Here is a 22,737-nt window from a genome sequence, read left to right on the forward strand (position 1 = left end):
AATGTAGAAAACCTGTAGCCCATGACTTCCACAGTAGAAAAAACAAATACTGTGGAAGTCAATGGGTACCGGTTTTCAGCATTTTTCAAAATATCTTCTATTGTGTTTAGCAGAAGAAAGACACTCAAACAAGTTTCTGACAACAAGGTAATGATGAGCAATTGTGTGTGTGTGTGTGTGTGTTTCGCGCAGGAGAGCTGTATATCGGTGGAGTGGCGAAGAGCATGTACAACAGCCTGCCGAAGCTGATCGCGTCGCGGGACGGTTATCAGGGCTGCCTCGCCTCCATAGACCTGAACGGCAGATTACCAGACCTGCTGGCAGACGCACTGCACAAAGTGGGACAGGTGGACAGAGGCTGCGATGGTCAGTCACACACACACACACACACACACACACACACACACACACACACACAAAGAAAGTTGTGACAGTATGGAAAACACAAATAAAAGAGAAAGTAGTGTGGTATGACTTGTGTTTACCAATATGAACACACAATATCTGCTGTTGTGTCTGGTGAATCTCCATCCTCTCCTGTCATTCAGAGCTCAACACACTCCAGAAACAGAGCCAGGATCAGTTTAGGGCAGTGATCAGGTGATCTGCTGAATGATGATGTGATGTGTACAGGTGATGGTGATGATGATCTGCTCATCAGGAAAGCTCTAGTGCTTTAGGAGCAGAGATGGGTCGAGGATCGGCAGTTTGAGCACAAATATGAGAGGAGATGAGTGAAGTGCTGAAACACAATGATCCTCAGAGGAAGAGAGGAAGACATGTGGATATTTCACCTTCAACAGTGCAGAACAGCATTAAAGACTGAAGGAATCTGGAGGAGTTTCAGTGCGTAAAGGACAAGAGCGCAAGCCTAAGCTGAACAACCGTGACCTCCGACCCCTCAGGGGGCGCTGCATCAAGAGTCCTCCTTCATCTATAAGCCAGATCAGCACATGGGCTCAGCACTACTGCGCTAAACCTTTGACAAGCACCACACTACAGAGTTACATCCACAAACGCCAGCCAACACTGCACTGTGCCAAGAGGAAGCCCTATGTTAACAGTGTCCAGAAGCGCCGTCCACTTCTCTGGGCTCGGAGGCGTCTGGGATGGAGCATCACATGGTGGAGAAGTGTCCTGTGCTCAGTGTTTCAGGTGTTAATGGGAGAAATGGACGTTGAGTGTTCCAGACCAAAGCAGGAAAGAATCATCTAGAAGCCCGGCTCTGTTATGGTCTGGGGTTGTGTTGGTGCTCTTGGCGAAGGTGACCTGCTCTTCTTTGATGCTCCATTAATGCTGAACAGCACAGAGAGATTCTGGAGCTCAATATGCTGCCTTCTGCTCCAGGGACGCCCATGCAGAGTTCAACAAGACAATGCAGAACCACATTCAGCTCACATTACAGAGTCCTGCTGCAGAGGAAGAGGAGACGGCTACTGGACTGGCCTGCCTGCAGTCCCGACCTGTCTCCAATAGAGAATCTGTGGCGCATTTTAAGTCACAAAATGCCACAATCTAAAGATTGTGAAGCAGGAAGAATGGGACATAATTGAAACACTTCATCACTTGCTGTTTTCAGTCCCTAAACGTCTTTAAGGGTTGTGAACAGGAGTTAAAGGGAGATTAGATTAAGAGTTAAAGGAGCATTACTGTATTTTGAAGTTGATTAAATTATTGGTAGGCACATATCAGTAATTGGTAGGGACACGTCCCCTCTTTCTATGCCAAATCTACACCCTTGTGTCGAAGAAAATTTTGAAATTGATTCTTTCTTTCTTTTATTTGCGTTTTCCACACTTCCCAACTTTTTCTGCTTTGTAGTTGTACTTCACACTGCAGTAGCAGTAGTGTGAAAGACTTTTGAGTGTATGTTTGACTGATTATGATACTGTTTGTCAGTGTGATAGTGAGTGTGTGTTTGTGTATGTGTGTGTATGTGTGTTTTGTCAGTGTGCGTTTGCGAGTTACACCCAGATGTGATTTGCTGTCAGTGTTCTTGTGTGTGTGTGTGTGTGTGTGTGTGTGTGTGTGTGTGTGTGTGTGTGTGTGTGTGTGTGTGTGTGTGTTCAGCGTTCTCCAAACAGTAGTTTATGCTGTGATAAGGTCAGCTCATTATCTGCATTCAGAGCGCTTCAGCTGCATCTTACTGTTGTTTCCGCATCTTTAATATTTATACACTCAGAATCCTTCACTATATCCAAACACATTAGCATTAATAACTTTATGCTGCATAAGAACTTAAAGGAATGCGTCAGTTGTGTGGGTCGTTTCGGCTGTGGCTTGTTCCACCAGCAGACTGAATATGCAGAACTCTACAGCAATCAGGCGAGATTTCATCCAGTCTGGAGGAAATAAACAAAAGGATTAGCTTAATATCACATATGAAAATCTAATGCAAAAGGAAAACATTTAGATTCCTATATGACAAATGTATTTATTATATTTACATTAATCAAATATAAAATGAATATCAATATCCATATATCATAGAGTAAACTACGCTGCAAGATTATCGTTGTCAAATACTTTTTTAAACACATTTAGCAGCGATGAATTGCAGCTCCTCATTGAGTCTTTATTTACTTGTGTAAATGTGTGTAAACTTATATTTGTTCAGTTTTTAATTTAATTTCAGTATTATTATTACAAACATGAAAATATTTTTATGATTTATTTACAATACAGTTTGTACAGTAATATTTTTTGTCTTTTGGTAGGTATATCATATGAAAGACTTGTTTTATTTACCAATTAAGTGGTTCTAATTGGATTTGCATAGTAAATATTAAAGTATTTTTATTTCATATATCAAGTTTTTAGTTACGATATTTCCAAAAATCATTCCACATAAATCTGTTGATTTCTTTCTTTTATTTTTACAAAATTTTGCGCGAAAATCGCAAAAAAAATATCAGCAGATTCTGTCTGGCCATAGTAATAACCAATCACAGATGCTTACCGATTCAGAAACCAATCGGAACATTCTTTCTTGAGTTTCGACCACGCCCCAAGCCTAACGAAACTGATAAATATACTAGTTTGTTTGCTAAACGTATGCGAGTAGTAATGATTATTTTTTCATTGAGCTGACATAACAACAACAACAACAACAACAACAACAACAATATAATAATAATAATAATAAGACGCGCTCATTTTTCAAATTTGGCGGTCTTCAGGGGAAACCGTTTTTCTTTTCGACGGAGATGGATAACGATAGAGTTTCTTCACGGATCCGAAAAGCTTTTCACCGACTAGCGAATCAAACTAAGCAGCTAACTACGGTTACGGTTTTTCGGTGTTTGAGTCGGATTTTACTCGATCCAGCATGTTCAAGCCGAGTGACAGACAGTGTGGAGGAGATCCGTCGGTTTATAAGGTAAGGCTAGGCTAATGTTAGGCTAATGTTAGGGGATTTATCTGATGCTGAGCTAATAAATGAGCGGCTTATTCTTGACTAAATTAGCCGTATTATATTGATGATCATAAGTGGACTGAACACTGCTGGATTTTGAGGTTTAAGGTAATAGTTTATTGTGGTTATGACAGATTATCACGTGACTTGCGTTACACCTTGTTTAACCAGGTGTATGTGTGTGATTACTGATAATCACTTGATGAACTCATTAACGATGATATTTTGAGAGAAGTCTCCGCTTTATGCTGCGTGTGGCTGATTATGTGAGATATTTTATTTGAGTTTTTATTTGAGTATTGACTCGTCATATTTGAGTGTGAAATATAAGGAAATTGTGTTTTATTAGTGCCATTTAATGATCTCTTCTATGTGAATATGCAGTAAAGTGATGTAGAGCTGTATTCCCATCATCAATACTGCTAACTGCAGTCTTCAGTGATCCTCCAGAATCACTGTAATATGAGGATCAGATGATTTAACACACCTCTATGATGGTTCTCAGTGATGAAAATTATTATTAAATCATATTATTGAGGACACTGTGATGTGTTTTACTGTTCAGCATTCACCAGTTAATAGAAACTTTGCTGGTTCTCTTCCTATTTAAGTGACAGAAAACAGTTTGTGCAGATAAAGAATAGACTCTCCGATCCTGTTTCAGTCCTTCATGGTGTTCCTCAAGGGTCAGTATTGGGGCCACTTTTATTTATTATTTATATCCTACCTTTAGGTCATATATTTCGTTCTTTTGGCATACATTTTCATTTTTATGCAGACGATACACAAGTTTATATCTCCACAAAACCTACAACATCGCACCCCCTTCAGACCTTACCAAATGTCTAAATGAGATTAATACATGGATGACTAATAATTTCTTAAAGTTAAATGCCAGTAAAACCGAAGCCCTTTTGGTTGGCTCAAAATCTGTTTTATCCAAAGCTCAATCTTTTACCCTGTTTGTTGATAACTCCCCAGTCAATTTCTCAACCCAAGTGAAAAGTCTTGGGGTTATACTGGATGGCATGCTCTCATTTAGTTCTCAAATTAGTAATATCTCACGTTCTGCCTTTTTTCATTTGCGTAACATTGCAAGACTTCGCCCTTCACAACAAAGTACTGAAGTGCTTGTTCATGCTTTGGTTACATCACGGATTGATTACTGTAACTCGCTTCTCTCTGGTATTCCTGATAAACAAATTCATAAACTACAGTTGATTCAGAATTCAGCAGCTAGGATAGTCACCTGCTCGCGTACTTCTGATCACATAACTCCAATTCTCTTTCACCTGCACTGGCTTCCTGTTCACTATCATATACAATACAAAATCCTCCTCTTAACATACAAAGCTCTTCATAACCTGGCCCCTCGCTATCTTTCTGATCTTCTTCATTTGTACACTCCTTCACGCTCACTGAGATCATCTTCTGCTGAACTGTTATCTGTCCCACACTTTAAGATGAAGTCATTTGGAGGCAGGGCTTTTAGTTGTACAGCACCGAAGTTATGGAATTCCCTGCCTTTGCACATTCGCCAGATGGACTCTATTTCCAATTTTAAATCTCAGATAAAGACGTTTTTGTTTAGGATAGCTTTTAATGATTTGCTGGTTTAATTATGCTGATTGTCATTTTTACTGCTTGCATTTTTATGATGTGCTTGTAATCTGCTGTAAGGTGTCCTTGAGTGCTTTGAAAGGCGCCTAAAAATAAAAAAAGGTATTAATATAAAGAGCAGCATTCTGAAAATGAAATTGTTTATTATTTTGTGACTTTAAATTGACCAAAATGATGATTATAAAGTGTCCTTGCTGAACAAAAGTATTAATCTCCTACAGGCTAAATATTTAAAAGGCGTGTGTGTGAGAGAGGGATGGTGTGTATGTATGAGGTAAAGTTGGTTTTATACACACACATCTATTCAGTAACGGCTTGTGACACACTCCCTATATTGTTTACCTCGGCACTTTGAATATTGGGTCTGAAATAACCTGCAGGTGTGACTTGAAGACAACATTAACACTGTTTATTTGACTGTGAACAGTGTTGTACTTTGATAGTCATTGGCTGATCACATGATTTCACTATTTAGAGTTTGTAAATAATACTTTTATGAAATTATATTATTAAGAAGAAAGTCTGATTGTGCCAATATAAAACCAACTTTACCTCTATATAGGGAGTGTGTGTGTGTATTTGTGTGTGTAAGCGTAAATGGCTGTGTGTGTGTGTGTGTGTGTGTGTTTGTGTTTGTGCGTTTGTGTGTTGAGTCAAGTGAGCGTGTATTATCTGTGTGTGCTCATGTGAGTGTGTGTGTGTTTGACAATCCTTCACAAACACACAAAACACACACTCTATCCCTCTTACAGACACATACTGTATACACACACAGATTTTGACTAATGAACTGCTGATAAATTATGAATATGATTATGAATATGATCACACACACACATGTCCTCTTCTGCAAACACCACAGAGATGGACTAGGGTTGTGTTTTAGCGAAATCACTGTGGGATTTCGTGTGGCTTTACTCCTCAGCCTCAGAGATGACAGTAGAGTAAACCTGCAGTCACATTACATTACATTAATGTTAGTAATATCACTGTTTTTTACATTTTTGTTATTATTTGTACTCGACACACAGATAAATCACACACACTCGCACAGATATGCACAGATATAGAACTCAAACACACACCTGAATATTAAGTCTGTTAGAGATTCATATTTTTATTTAGCAAGGACAACTTAAATTGACCAAAAAATGAAAACACACACACACACACACACACACACACACACACACACACACACACACACACACACACACACACACAGAGGCTTCATCACTGTCCCTCATTAGTGTTTAATTTTAAGCCAATCAGCTCAGCAGTAATGAGAGTAATATCCAGCACTCACGCTTCAGAGGAGGCTGTTAATTAGACCTCCAGCACTGAAAGAGATGGAAAAACACTAACTTTACTGCACAATTCATCTAATATTATATACTAATATGCCACTCAGTTCCAGAAACGTAAACTTAAATCTGCTGTTCATATGATATCCTAATAAAAATGTTTGTGTTTGACGTAAAGCTGCATCATTACTCAGAATATCATGTAGATTAGATCCAAACACATTTATGATTATTATTATCATCAGCGATGAAAACAGCTGAGCTGCTTCAAACTGTGTGTGTGTGTGTGTGTGTGTGTGCGCGCACACCCACCCTGATAGTGTTTTTTTCTTTAAAAAATAGCTATACAGAATAATATAAATAAATAAAGTATTCATGGTCTGCACGGTAGCACAGTGGTAGAAAGTTCGACCCACAGCAAGAAGGTCACTGGTTTGTGGCCCGGCTGGTTTAGTTGGTGTTTCTGTGTGGAGTTTGCATGTTCTCCCCGTGTTGGCGTGGGTTTCCTCTGGGTGCTCCGGTTTCCCCCACAGTCCAAACACATGCAGAACGGGTGAAATGGGTAGGCTAAATTGTCCTTAGGGTGTTTGTGTGTGAATGAGTTTATATGGATGTTTTCCCAGAGATGGGTTGCAGCTGTAAGGGCATCCACTGCGTAAAACATATGCTGGTCCATATATTGATTGGTGGTTCATTCCGCTGTGGCGACCCCAGATTAATAAAGGGACTAAGCTGAAAAGAAAATGAGCGGATAAATGTGAGTATTCCTATAATTCTTATTCTATATAAATAGTAGAAATCAATGCAATGTACAGACACATCTCTTCTAATGTCCAGTTCAGACTGCAGGATTTTTGTAGTCGTGATACAGATGTTTTCACACTGCATGACTATCCGGGCTAGCGTTTCGTCACTGCTTTGTTTACACTGCAAGATGGATCGGCAACAGGGGTTTTATATTGCATGACTTTACAAGAAGAAGAATCGCAGACAACTTCGTCAGAACTACGTCTCACAGCCAAAAACGTTGTATATCTTTTGTTTAATAACTACATAATGAGAAAGAAGCCTTTAATGGGACACAAATCGTACATATTTGCTCACCTGGGTTTGAAGGGAATTAGCAAATTCTCCTCAACTTTCTTTTGAAACTTTCTGTATAAAACGTCAAACAGACACGACTGCTCCTGCCAAACCTCCACTTGTTTTTTCCTTCATTTCTTGGGCCAAATAAACTAAAATGAGCGCTTTTAACTTGTCCCTCAACCTCCCGCTGGCCTGCAGGTACACACACACATGTGGATGCTGCTCTCTCATTGCTGTAGGCCAGGGGTCACCAAACTTGTTCCTGGAGGTCCGGTGTCCTGCAGATTTTTGTTCCAACCCTTATCAAACACACCTGAACAAGCTAATCAAGCTCTTACTTGGTAAACTTGAAACATCCAGGCAGGTGTGTTGAGGCAAGTTGGAACTAAACCCTGCAGGGACACCGGCCCTCCAGGACTGAGATTGGTGACCCCTGCTGTAGACGATCGCTGATGTTATTTTCATTCAGAACTCATTTCACACGGCATGATTTAAATCGCAGACAGCTCCAGATATTCAGCAGCCAAATATCTCACAGGCATCGGCCACTCATCAGCGATTCTCTCAGTTGGCGTCTTTGGTAGTTTACACTGTGTGATTGTCACTCATGTGCACGAGCACCGATTTACCTGTGATTTCAGGTATTTGTCAGTGAATTCTCAACCTGTCGGTGAGTCAAAAATGGGGCTAAAATCCTGCAGTCTGAACTCGGCGTTAGTTTGTCATGTGTCTTACAGGAGCCATGTTTAGTCAAAAGAAGATGATCGTCATATTACTGAAACACTAGTAGGACTGGGCGTTTTGGCCTAAAATCCAGATCTTGATTAATTCAACATTTTAATCTAATTAAGGTTAATGAGCGATTGTTTTATTTATTTATTTTTCCTCATAGTTCACTGGTTTTGATCTGTAAATATGTTCACACATTACATAAAGTATAAACCAGCCAGAGTGAGGTCACTTGACTCCACATGCAGAAGGCAAAGTAATCTGGAAAAAAGTGATTTGGGAAAATTTTGTCGACTTGCAGAACCCGCTGTGTGCCGACACCTCTGCATTAAAGGGTGTGATGCCGGTTTCACAGTGTATGAGCAGCGTGTGTTGTTTTGTCGTGCATGTAAACAACCGGGATTCACTGCGGGAGCAAGGGAGGTGTGTGATGTGTGCGTGTGTGTTTTCTTGAATAAACTACATTGCTTTCGCAATCATTGATTCGGTTGTATAGAGAATAAATTCTTTATTCTGGGATTAGCGCTCTACACTTGTATATAGTGAACTGTAACTCAAAGTATACTGGGCCACTGCTGTTATACACTGGGCACGGCTCGACAGTGCAACCATTTCGCTTGCATTTGCGACTAAAAATAGACGTGTGTGAACTGGAAAATTTATTTAGGGTGCATTCACATCTGTAGTTCACTTCATTTGGTCCGAGCCAAGGTGCAATAAATGATGCATTGTTGCATCTACTGCCATCTTTGGGTTGTTTTCACACCACAATGCTGGCTTTGGTCCGAACCAGTTGAAACGAACCAAAATGCAGTCATGTGACAAAATCCACATCCCTCATTGGCCAGATGTTGTTGAACATATTTCCTAAACTGCTTATTGATTGGTCAGAATTCACGTGCGGGAAAATGCCAGTGAACTCCCGCAAGTAAACAAAACCGGCAGACACAAAATGCCGTTTTTACTCTGGAGGGACGATGTGTTTTATTGCATCGCTCGCCACTTCAGGGGGAGGCGTGAATTAATTTAGCTAAACTGCGACATGGTCATCTTGCGGAAATATTACCAACGATCCATCAGATAATGTTTTCCCCTCTCTCTCTTGGTAAAGCGCTGTCAACAAATATTTTTCCTCCATATCCCATAATGCACAGCGCATCGGCCTACGGCAGCTGGATTAGTCCAAAAGGCACAGTAATTTTTGCGGTTGGACCTGTTTTAGTACGGATCATATTCTCACCACAAGCGAACCGCTCCAGGGTTCGTTTGAAAGCGTACCGAGACCACCTCTTCAAGCAGGTATCGGTACGCTTATTTGGTCCGCTTTTGGTGCGCACTCGAGTACGATTGCTGCATTCACACCTGCCCAAACCAACCGCACCAACAGGGGAAACGAACTCTAGTCGCACATGTGCGATTTTCTTTTTTTTTTAAACCTCGATTTGATGACTTAATTCACTCGGCCATGGTAAAACAACATGCTCTTCACACTAACTTGTGGTGTATTACGTTGGAAATCTATTGGGACTGTAGCACATGCTGACGCTATCAACAACAGCATCTCTACTAGTTTAATAACTTCATGTCAAGCAGTCTTTAGATTTTGTATACGTTGCTGAGCAACGCATGGCACCGAATGGCGGCATGTCGCACAACGTGCAAGCCTCATAGAATAGTCTACTGTGGTACATCTAGTGTGAGACCCACTTCAACATCAGCGCTTCCCACACAGACTTTACCGGGGCGGCCCGGCTTTGTGTTGGCAAGAAACGGAGAACACTCTGCCACAGACTCACAAGCTCTGCATGCAGACCCACAGCGACACGCTGGATACAGAACTGCTGTTCTGTTCTGACTTTAGTCTAGCTTTGAGAAGAGCGCGAGGACACGCAGAGAAGAAAAGCCTTTTACTAAATAGACTGACACAGCTCATTATCTGGGCTGACAATACATCCTCATTTTCCTGGACTTGTCCGAGATTCTGCTTTTGCTTTTGGTTTTAATTGCATTAGTTTTTGCATTACTTTGTGTAAACTTTGGCTGGTACATCTCAATCTCTCAGCAGCACTACAGCAGAGAGAGAGAGAGAGAGAGAGAGAGAGAGAGAGAGAGAGCAGGTTTGACCTGTCAGTAGTGCAAACTAATATGAAACACTGAAACTTAAAAAAAAATTGTTTGTTAAATAAGAAATCAATAATAAATGATTCTGTTGCTGAAGGCCATTGAAGATTAATAAAGAAGATGGTGTTAATTTGGGGCAGAAGGAAACTTTAACTCATAATGGGACTCCCATATTCAGCTCTTCTTTAAAAAGCCCAGAGAGATAAAGAGCTCTGATAAACAGTGTCAGCTTTGCACATCAGTTTGCAGTTGTGTCTTTCTTTACATTGTCTTACTGTTCCCGTGTGGGCAGTAGGGCTGAATCGGTACACTATGTTATGCAAATAAATTAATTTAGATAAAGTTAATCTTAAAAGTCACATTATTTTATGGGCTGTGGAGAAAAGGTGTTTCAATCCAGCTACCGCAAGTATATTTACTGTGTATTAAAGATAACGTGTTCAATATATATTATTATAAAATTAGTAATATTTAGTTTGGGGCCATTGATACAGCCATAATCTTCTTATGATATGAACACAGATTAAACTGCTCTGGTTATGTCAATGTAACCGGAGCACCCGGAGGAAACGCCAACTGACCTAGCCAAGGCTCAAACCAGTGACCTTCTTGCTATGAGGGAAACGTGCTACCCACTGTGCCACTGCTTCGCCACAGCTTTAATTATAAATAATTATTAAACACTATTTAGGCTGTTTTACAGTAAAATGAAGCCTAGTGTATTTATTGTATTCAAATGAATGAGACTGCTTTGCTTATAAAGATCTCCTCGTGTGCATTAATAAGGCAAGAGCACTATTTATTTAATACATTTTCACTGCGCTCCTAATGTTCTCCTAAATTTCTCAACTTAGCGCATGTGCTACTCCTGAAAAAGTAAGAGTCAAGCCCTGCTGGAGCTCGTGACCAAGCAGATGGGGTCTAGTGATGCCCCTGGTGTGTGTGTGTTTATATGTGCATGTGTGTGTATGCATGCAGGCGTGTGCAGTGTTAATGAGTGTGTTATTTGTATCTTATCTCAGCATGACGATGATCATTAAACTGTGTGTGTGTGTGTGTGTTTGTGTGTTTGTGTGTGTGTGTGTGTGTGTGTGTGCGTGCGTGTGTGAATGAGGGTGTTTTCCAGTACTGCGTTGCAGCTGGAAGGGTATCCACTGCATAAAACATATGCTGGATAAGTTAGCGGTTCATTCCGCTGTGGCGATCCCTGATTAATAAAGGGACTAAGCAGAAGGAGAATGAATGAATGAATGAGCTTAAATTGAAAATCTTTCACTGTGTTCAAACTGTGTGACTTGTGTTTGTGTGACAGCTCTATATTAATAGTGGAGCTGTTTTCTAATTACCTTAGAAACTGCAATGATTCCAACCTGTCCAGCTTCACTGCCGTGAGCGTATCACAATATCAGTTTTATTTCAGTGAAAGACGTGTGATTGTTTACAGCTCAAAACTGAACATTTAAGTGTGTTTTGTCTGTTTGTTGTATTATGTAAAAGCAATAAAAGAAGTGTAATTAGTGTGTGTTATTGAAGACAAGTGTGTGTTTGTGTGCAGGACCCAGCAGCACCTGCAGCGAGGACTCGTGTCTGCATCAGGGAGTGTGTCTGCAGCAGTGGGAGGGCTTCTCCTGCGACTGCACCATGACGTCCTACGGGGGCTCGTACTGCAGCGACCGTGAGTTTAACACGCCTTCATTCCTGTGCGTTAGTGCTGCGCTTGCTGAATACTGCACAACAGCGCTGATATTGGAGAGCAGCCAAACAAACACGCCCCTAAACCCAACAGGCCACACCCACCTTTAGGCTTTTATTCACCATAAAAGTCTATAATTTCTTATTCCACTGCACGGTACTATAAAAATATGTGATACTATTGTTGAGTATTTCTAAAATGAAATATTAAAACATGCTGTGCTATTAGCTATGTTTTTAAAATTATTTATGTATGTAATGGTATTACAATAAGCAGGTAAAAGAAATTAAATAAATGTACTGGACGATACTGAAGAAATAAGCAGAATTGTTATTGAGTATTTCAGTAATGGTATTTCTTACGATTTATCCTTTTTCCCAGAAAAATGCTGTTTATATTAGCTGTGTTTTTTTAATTGTTTATTTATGTAATAGTATTAAAATAAACGGATAAAAGAAAACTACGGTGGCTGAGAGAGCTTAACACTTTCTGGAAATTCTGGAAAACCTGTTCAATTACAAAAACACTAGCAAATTAAGAAACTATCTTCATCAGTTTGACAGCAGATGAGTTGCAAATTTCCACAACGCAAACAACTAAAGAAATGCGCTGCTTTTCATCACAACACCAACAACTTTAATAGCGCAACGTTTCACCTAATCATCAATTAGGCTAATAATTTACAAAAGACAGCAGAATCGTGTAATCAGGATATTAAAATAAACAAAACAAATCTCACCTTTTAAAGACCACCACTTCACTCAATAGTATCTGGATGCAGCCTTTATGATGCAGGCTGAGATTGCATCACTCAGCGATGCAATGTCAGACACAGTGCACTCAATGGAGTGAGTGACGTCACTGTGAGGGGTAGGTTTAGGGGTGGGGTTAAGTGAGCGCATTAAAAAGCATTGGTTGCAGCTCAGATTGCACCTCACCAGGTCTGCATCCAGACCCCTCTCACTTCACTGGGTTTGTCATGTTTTTGAGTCCCATTGAAGCATTTCCGTTGTGTATATTTGCAAGTGTTGTGACCAAATACAGTGCGTTTCTTCAGCTGTGTTGTGAGAATTTACAACATGTGCTGTCAAATTGATGAAGATAGTTTCCTAATTTACTTGTGTTTTTTTGTGATTTGCATGTGTTTTCTCGAACTGCAGCGTGTTAAGCTCTCTCGGCCACCACAGAAAATACTTGTAAACATTTTTAAATCTACAAATCTAGATTTTTTTTAAACTAGAGCTGTACAATACTGGAAAAATATTTGATAATATTGTTGAGTATTGCAATATTGATATTTATTATGATGTAATATTTCACTAGAAAAAGTGAATTTTTATTAGCTGCTTTTAAAAATCACTTATTTAGGAAGATGAAAATAAAGAGATAAAATAAAATGCTAAACTAATGTTGTTGGATACTGGAAAAATATGCAGTATTGTTGAAAAATATACAATATTTCTTACAATATAACATATTTCCCTAGAAATAAAGCTATTTTTGTCATTTATGTGATAAAATAAAAAAAAACAGGTGAAAGAAAAGAAATAAATGATTTAATAAACTAGGCCTGCATGTCACTGGAAAAATATGCAATATTGATGTTGAGGATTGTGATGATAAGTTCTATGATATTTTCATTTTCTCTAGAAAAAATATAAAATTGTTTCTATGTTTAAGTATTTTATGTGTGTACTGATATTAAAATAAACAGATACAAGAAAATGAATACATTTAACAAATAATAAACTAAGGCTTCTCATGATATAATCGTTCACTAAAAATGCAGTTTTATTAGCTGTTTTTAAATTATTAATGATATTAAAATAAATAGGCTAAATATAGTAAAGTCGTATCTGATTGGTCAGTTCAGATAAACAAGCAGCGCATAAAATAAATGTAGCTAATTATCACACACGTCCCCAGTACACATACTGCAGATGCTGTTATGGCGATAACCATTTTTCAGGTATCGCCCAGCCCATCCTCCTTTGATATCTTTGCTATAGTTACTAGACACGCCCCTGACTGCTGATTGGCTGTAAATGTGGTCAAAAGTGTGCTGTAAATGTTGGCTAGTGCTGTTGTCCAGATATAAGCTTTAGTGCACCTGTGAAGGTTCTGTGTCAGCTGCTGTGTTCAGGTGTTCTGCTCTACACACACGCACACACATACTGGCTGCAGGTGTCTAGCAGTGCAGAGTGTGAAAGCAGCACAGAACAGCCCACTGAGTGTGCAGGACACTGATGATTATTCATGATATGCACATCAACTGAGCCTGTGTGTGTGTGTGTGTGTGTGTGTGTGTGTGTGTGTGTGTGTGTGTGTGTGTGTGTGTTGATGATGACGTTGATGGTGATGTTTTTTCGGTTTATAATGCTTACACTCGTGTCTGTAAACACGCGTTCAGCTTTCAGCAGTGTTTCTCCATGACCTGTGCTGGATCAAGGTAAAACGGATGTGCTGGATCACACACACACACACACACACCACACACACACTTGCTCACCCACACACTCTATCACTCATGCACACACAAATACACACACACTCACTTACGAACATGCATATACACACACACACACACACACATACACACAGAGCTTCTTTCTTTTACTGGTTTGTTTGGCTGTGAATACAGAATTCTGGGGTGAAAGATTTGTGTGTTTTCATCTGCAGCTGCAGCACACACACACACACACACACACACACACACACACACATACACACACACACACACTAATTTACATGTAAATGAGGTCATCCCGTAGGCTTCCATTAAATACTGTCTGCTGTTTTTATGTGAAGCAGTGCGCTTGTGTGTGTGTGTGTGTGTGGGTTTGTGTGTGTGTGTGTGTGTGTGTGTGTGGTGAGATCTGCTGGACTCTGCAGGACGCCTGATTGTTTCTCTGCGGTGTTTAAAGTCTCCACATCATCAGATGGAGTGTGTGTTTGGTTTATTGTTTATTTGGAATGATTCATCATGTTGATATCATCACTGATTGTATATTCAGGCGTCTCATGATCTCCAATCAAAAGAACAGAAACATTCTCTCCTCTCTGATTGGTGGTCATTGTCACAAAGGGCAGAGCTAACCTGTCACTCACACAAGATCCACCAATAGCAAACCACTGCCTTCCAAATAATTCTGCATAAACACAATAATCCCCGCCCACACACAAGCCCTGCCCACATCTGCTCTTGCTCCGCCTGAATGTTTTTAATGGGAAGAATTTGAATATTTTGAAAAAGCATCATAATGTGTTTTAAATTCTGTTTCACGCACATTTCCCATTGTGTGCTGTAAATGTGCTGTTCTGATCCGGTCAGTCGGAGGAGTTCAGGTCAGAGCTAATGTCACTTCCTGACACCACACAGGAAGCAGACGGTCAGGTCAGGTGTGTGGCGACCCGTCTGATTGGAGCAGAGCGTCTGTAATTAGCAGAGTTAATTACAGTGTGTGTGTGTGTGTGTGTGTGTGTGTGTGTGTGTGTGAACAAGCCATTTGAGTCAGGAGTGATCATCATCAGGCACAGCTGGAAGTCACGACCCCTGTAAGCCCCACCTCTCGCTCAAAACATCACACATATCCAAAATAGTCTGATTATGTTAATATGACGACACACACAGCCGTGCATCTGTAAGACTGCAGTGATCAGCTTCTGCAGTGGAGGAGCAGTCACTGTTAATTCTTCTTGCAGTGGCACTTCGGCCCTTGTAGAGCCTCTTCAACCACTCCCCTTCAGCCTTCCTGATACAATGCTCGATTTCTCCAAGCATGCACTTCTTTTACGTTATCTAACCACCTCTTCCAGGCCATCTCCTTTCTTCCGGCTTTGCACTTTCTTAACCGCTCTCTGTTTGGGCAATCTCTAAGTGATCCTCTTGATTTCTGTGAGCAGGCTTGTCTCACCATACAGGTCTGCCACTTCTGCATTACTCCTCATGAAATTTCTCTTCCATGTATTGAGAAGCAGTTCATCCTGAGCTGTTAATGCCCACGTTTCGCTGGCACACATTACCACTGGTCACAATACTGTATGGCATAGCCTCTTTTTACTCGCTCTGCTCAGCAAACAGGATTTAATGAGGTGCTGCATGCTGAAATATGCTTTGCTTCCCGCCTTCAACCCCTCTGTTATTTCTTCCCTGGTCTCGTTGCTGTCTGTCAGCCATGATCCTCGATATTTGAAGTTGGGGACATACTCGAAGGAGTGGGTTCCTACCTGCAGGGGTTGTATTGATGTGCTCTGAGATATAGACATAAGCCTTTTTCACACAGTGATGCTGTTAAATATCCAGAAAACATCTGGAACGACTTTACCAGTGAATTCAAGAAAGTGCTGTTCACACAGGCACGGACATTCCGGAATTTTCCAGAAAAGACCATTCACATCCATTCCACAATACTGGTAAATTCTGCCATCATTAACAGCTATTAAACGGCTGCGCTTGTGTTTGCACACACTGAAGGAGTCGGCGTTTGTTGATGGGTTCACTTTAATTTAAAGCTTTAGCATTGATGCAGCTGCTGTCCCAGAGACATCCAAAGGCAGAAGCTAAACCGCAGCTAAAGGTTTACACATCTGACTACATTATAAACTCCGTGATGGATAAATATTGTGAACAACTTAGATGAAAACATTTGGAGGAACACTTTCACATGTGGAGGTGTACATAACGTGTTTGTGCTGCTGCTTCACGTGCACACGCGCCACGCAACTAAAGCAGAGCTGGAAGGTAAACAAACAGCGGTTGATCATCAGCGGTTTATCCATGATGTTCTCCACAGGTGGCTTTCAGAAGGAACATAGAAACATTATAATAGAGAAAATAATCATGTCTATGTTTGAAATAACATTAATTTACTTACTGACACATCTGGCAGATTATTGCATTTGTTTAGGGACAGACATCAGTCTCTCCAGGATTTAGCAGAAAAGAAAGAAATCAGATTTTTTTTGTGGCTAAAATGATTATGTGGCGAGATTTTGCAAAATGTGCAGCTTATTTTGTGTCATTTCTTTTTGTTAGAGAGAGAGAGAGAGAGAAGGGGAGTTTAGTGAGTGATAAACTCATGTGGTCTAGTCTTTAAATGTGTGTTGTGATATTGTCACGTGATGCAGGTCACACACACACACCTGATGAGAAGTGTGTATTAACAGCTTAAGGCTTTGCACACCGGTGGGTGAGCAGCACACTATATTGCCCAGTACAATGCTTTTGAAATGTAAAACTATGCATATGATGCTCAGTGGCGGAGCTGGAATTTGAGCAGTGTCCCGGCTGTCCAACATGTGCAGCAATTAAAAAAAGAAGAGAACACACACAATATTTTGTGACAGTCGTAAAATCCTGAAGGGTGTGAAAATATCCACTTGATTTAAAATGCTTCTTGATTCAGGAATTTGTACATATTTGGCCTAGAAACAAGACAGAAACATGTTTAGCAGTGTGAATCCTCCTTTATAATGAATTGTGTCCAGTAGTTTGATCTGATCTGGATGTTTTACTGTGAAACCACTAAAAACTGAACTGGGAATATGTGAATTTTCCATCTCCAGCCTTTGACTTCACATGAATGTGTGTGTGTGTTGTGTGTGTGTGTGTTGTGTGTGTGTGTGTGTGTGTGTGTGTTGTGTGTGTGTGTGTGTGTGTGTGTGTGTGTGTGTGTGTGTGTGTGTGTGTGTGTGTGCACGCCCTGATGAAGGAGTTTAATTTATGAGGTGTGAAGCCCAGATCCAGCTTAATCTGACCTCTCCGACAGACCCACAGCTCATTATCTTCAGCAGTGCGAGTCCTCACACACACACACTATATATATTTTTATTTAAAAGTTTTTTCACAAACTTTAAAGAGATTTGTGTCTGATTAAGATGGACGCCCTGTGAATGATGACACACTTGTTAAAAACACACTTGTCTTGCCACATTACCTCTTACTGTCACTTGCATCTGCAGCAGGGCTGCACCATATTGGAAATACCAGACATTGCCACAGTTAGTTTTTCTGCGATTATACAGGGGGAGTCAGAAAGAATACCACTACTTTAAAAATCAGTTTTTAATCAAAGAAACATAATGGATCCTTCCACAGGTGCTCATAAAGACACTGTGCTTATAAAGGGATAGACATGGTCAGCAACAATACTCAGGTAGGCTGTGGCGTTGACACGATGGCTCGAATCAGTCTGGCCATTCTCCTCTGACCTCTGGCATCAACAAGGCATTTGCGCCCACAGAACTGCCGCTCACTGGATATTTCCTCTTTGTCGGAGCATTCTCTGTAAACCCTAGAGATGGTTGTGCGTGAAAATCCCAGTAGATCAGCAGTTTCTGAAATACTCAGAGCAGCCTGTCTGGCATCAACAACCATGCCACGTTCAAAGTCTCTTAAATCCCCTTTCTTCCCCATTATGATGCTCACTTTGAGCTGCAGCAGGTCGTCTCGACCATGTCTACATGCCTGAATGCATGAGCTGCTGCCATGTGATTGGCTGATTATAAATTTGCATTAACAAGCAGTTGGAGAGGTGTACCTAATAAAGTGGCCGGTAAATGTATATCGCTTGATGATATAGAAATAGAAGACAGAAGCTGAAGATAAGTCCAGTATTCAGTGGTTTGGTCATTCTCTACATCAGGACTGTAAGTGTATACTATGAAGTGCTGGTTTAGTGAATGAACAGGTGATGATCTTCTGTGCTCATTTGTGTTAGTCGCAGTAGTTTGACTAAACGAAGGCCTTCTCGGACAGCAGTGCTTCACCTGGCTTTGTTATTGTGTTTGCTCTCTCCAGCGCTCGTGTGGGTTTAGCGAGTTACTCGTTTCTGCGTGTAATTACTTGATGAGTGCGGTTGCCCTCTCACAGGCCGTGAGGACTGATCTGGCGACCCGCCGCGCGTCTGCCCTTCACATTCAGCCGGTAATTAAAGCCGTGGCTGATGAGGCGTGCTTTATTTCTCCTCTGCTAACAGAGAAACGCCGGCTCTTCTATCAGGCTCTGCTTTACCCTGCTGGAAAGAGCCGATAACAGAGCCGGCTCCTGATGCCTCTGTGCAGATCTAACACACATCTCAAACCGCACGTCATCACAATCATATCAACACAATCATATCAGCTCTGGGAGAAAATCTTCAACCAAACGCATGCATGCAAACACAAAGTAAGAGTGTGATTTACTGACTGTAGTAGATCTAAGAGTTCATAAATAAAATGGTAAGCTCATGGGTTCAGTTCGCAGCGATCACATCACATGATAAAATATATAATGAATGCAATTTCTGTAGATGCGTTTGGATCACATTTAGATTACCTTTATGTGAAAACTAGTGCTGTCAATCGATTAAAAAAAATTAACTAATTAATCGCACTTTAAAAAAAAATAATCGCGATTAATCACATTTAAAAGACTGAAACTTGTAATTTTGGCTATTCGAGTGTAAAATTTATGTAAACGCAAGACAAATACTGTTTAAATTCAAAATATAATTTGTTAAACTTGTAACACAGATTTCTTCATGTAAACAACATACCCACAATAAACCATCAAGATCCTGGCTTGACAGCCATATTTATTACAGAAATAAAAACACAGGCATGTTAATGACATTTCAATTTCAAAACAATCAATGCCAATAGAGAAAACATTGATTTCCATGTTGGATTCTAAGTGGTCTGCAAAAAAAATGCCAAAATACAGGCATTGCAGATATGGAAAATTATAATAATAGTAATAAAGTATTGAAAATCTGTGCATGCCCTTGGATAGGTTTATCAACTCCCATTCTATAAAAGCACAAAAGCCATATATAGGAAATAACGAGAGTTGACAAATTAAAAAAACTCTTTTTTTTTATTTATTATTAAAATAAAATTATTATCCACACTGGAAATGTGGGTGCCTGTGTGTTTTGAGGGAGCCTAATAAATAATGAACATAACAAAAACTGCCTGCTGACGCACACAGTTAATGTTGATTAATAAAGATAAATAATAAAAGCAATGTATCAGAGAGCCTAAACAAATGTTTAACTCAACAATGAAACATCAAATGTAGCTAACAGCTTTTACATTGTCAATCAAATGAACTTAAACAATTAAAAAATGCAACAAATATTTGTTTGGGCAGAACTACAAAACTAAATGTAAAAAAAGTTGCTTAAGTTGCACACTAGTTTGGTCTTGTATAAATATCATTATAATAACCATATTGTATAAATATTATTGTCACTATAAGCCTACATCATGCTGACGATCAAAAACACTGTGTCATGATATCTCATGCGCTTGTCTTCTGAACGAGTGCATCTTAAAATACATGAATGACCCCTCGTAGAGCGTACTAAGCAGACATTCTCTATAATTTGTAAAATAAAGACTTGCAGGTTAAGGAAACAGCATTAAAAGATTAAAACAGCATTAAACAGCAGATTAAAAGTTTAAGAAAGTATATTTATATTGACAGGTAGGTAACTAGATAGAATAGACAGGAGTATATTGATCTGTGCCCCGCTGCAGAGTGCAGACAGACGCAAAAGCCTGCTCTCCCGCAGGGTGGACCGGCGCGTAAGAAACAGGCGGGACTCCCGGCTATTTTGAGGAATACACACCAACGTTACACAGAGCCTAACATGGAAGTTTGTGATTGGGTCAGCCCAATGTCAATAAAGAAAAGAACCAATGGGCTGCAGATTATGTCACACGGCTGCTTTGTCCGGAAAAGAAACATCTCACTTTCAGAGCGTGACAGACAGCTCACAGCACCGTCAATCACTGAGGCAGAAAAACATGAGAGTCTGCTAATTGTTTTATGGGCCAATCTGATCGTAAGAAGATGATCAGCCCGGCCCAAAAAGTACGTCGAAACAGCGGGAAACTGCCGGGTCTGCCCCTGGCCACAACAGGAAAAAAAAAATAATAATGCGTTAATTGCGTTCATTTTTTTTTACGTGTTAATTATTTCAAATTAATCGCATGCGTTAACGCGTTATTTTTACAGCGCTAGTGAAAACCAACAGACAACACTATAAAACAAAGAAAATAAAAATATAAACACTAAAATTGAAACTCACGGATAACTGTGTGTGCTGATGTACTCATGTAATCCATAGAGTGACTGTAATCTAATGATGAGTGTTGCACAGAGTACTTCACTCTCAGAAGAAGATTCAGATGTTTATATTAGTAATAAACCAGATCACATCTATATTCCACTCTTACCCTCAGATTATTTCACTGTCTTCAGTCCACACACACACACACACACACACACACACACACACACACACACACACACACACACGTGCTTCCACCGCAGTCATTAAATACAGCGCCAATGGAGCTTTAGAAACGCATTTGTTTTGAATATGGGTGTGTGTGTGTGTGTGTGTGTGTGTGTGTGTGTGTGTGTGTGTGTGTGTGTGTGGATCTTCTGTCCTGCAGCTCCATTAAGGGTCAGGAGTTTCCTCTGACAGGAAGCTGGAGCAGAACTGAGATCAATACAGCACTCCCACATGAGTTTCAGACTGCACACTATAGATTTTACACACACACACAGACATAGAGAGAGACACACATACTTAGAAAGTCACTCTCTTTCACACACACACACACAAAGAGACACTCACTCTCTCTCACACACACACACACACACACACACACAATCAGAAGATACAAACTAAACTGAGACTGTGAACATATTAAACAGAGATGTAGATGTGAAGTGTAGTTCCACTGGATCTGGCACCTGAGAGCTCGGCATGAGTTGAGTGTTGTGTGCGTTTGACACGTGTATCATGCCAATCACTCAAATTAGAATATCTGAACATCAGCAGACATTCGTGCAACATTATCCAACCAGGAGCTTGCTCTTATAGGGGCGTGATTATGATGTAGCACCGGTTGTTGGTGTCCCGAGGGGAAACTCTCCTGTTGACACCGGACAACAGCTCATCACACTGGGCTGAGCTCAGGCTGAAGCACCGCTGAAATCCTCCATCATCCAGCACAGTTTCAGGAGGAGCTGATGAACTCTCAGCTGCTGCACCTCTGGAAGATCGAGTGGACTCTGACACGGCGCCAGACCAGTCTACTCTGTTTATCAGCCTTCATAAAGCACAGCTACTCTCTCAATAACATCCATTTGAACTATTAGCAACGAAACTACAGGGTAGGCAGAAGCCCTGCATTTGATGTGAACCTGCAACTATTGTGATTTGTAATTTGATGTACAAATGAAGTGAGTAAACTCAAAATGTTCATGCGTTTATTTACTCCCAAATAGTGTGATTCATTCCCGTGGGCCGTGTCTGGTGTGAACACAGCATAATACTGCTGCATCTGGCACCCGAGAGCTTGCTCACTCTGCTGAATCTAGTGCTCGAGCTAGCCTAATACTGCTGAATCTGGCGCCTAAGATCTCGCTCGGTCTGGCGCCCGAGAGCTCGCTCGATCTAATACTGCTGGATCTGGCGCCCGAGAGCTCGCTCGGTCTAATACTGCTGGATCTGGTGCCCGAGAGCTCGTTCGGTCTAATACTGCTGGATCTGGCATCCGAGAGCTCTCTCGCTCTAATATTGCTGGATCTGGCATCCGAGAGCTCGCTCAGTCTAATATTGCTGGATCTGGCATCCAAGAGCTCACTCAGTCTAATACTACTAGAACTGGCGCCCGAGAGCTTGCTTGCTCTGCTGAATCTAGTGCTCAAGAGCTAGCTGAATACTGCTGGATCTGGCACCCGAGAGTTTGCTCAGTCTAATACTGCTGGA

The 22,737-nt window shown here is 40.6% G+C and overlaps 2 protein-coding genes across 44 annotated transcripts in view; one reads left to right on the forward strand and one right to left on the reverse strand.

Moving 5' to 3' along the window:
* Positions 1 to 22,737, forward strand: part of nrxn2b (neurexin 2b) — a 479,670-nt gene that overhangs the window by 338,569 nt on the left and 118,364 nt on the right. For 42 of the 43 annotated variants that reach the window (XM_073906700.1, XM_073906730.1, XM_073906720.1 and 39 more), the window contains 2 exons: positions 193 to 366; positions 11,831 to 11,950. In XM_073906700.1, coding sequence (XP_073762801.1) covers positions 193 to 366; positions 11,831 to 11,950 — 294 coding nt within the window. 43 annotated transcript variants of the gene reach the window in all.
* Positions 1 to 22,737, reverse strand: part of alpk1 (alpha-kinase 1) — an 859,942-nt gene that overhangs the window by 191,660 nt on the left and 645,545 nt on the right. The gene's annotated exons all lie outside the window — the stretch shown is intronic.

This window comes from Danio rerio, chromosome 7, assembly GCF_049306965.1.
Source record: "Danio rerio strain Tuebingen ecotype United States chromosome 7, GRCz12tu, whole genome shotgun sequence".
In the NCBI taxonomy this organism is placed as follows: domain Eukaryota; kingdom Metazoa; phylum Chordata; class Actinopteri; order Cypriniformes; family Danionidae; genus Danio; species Danio rerio.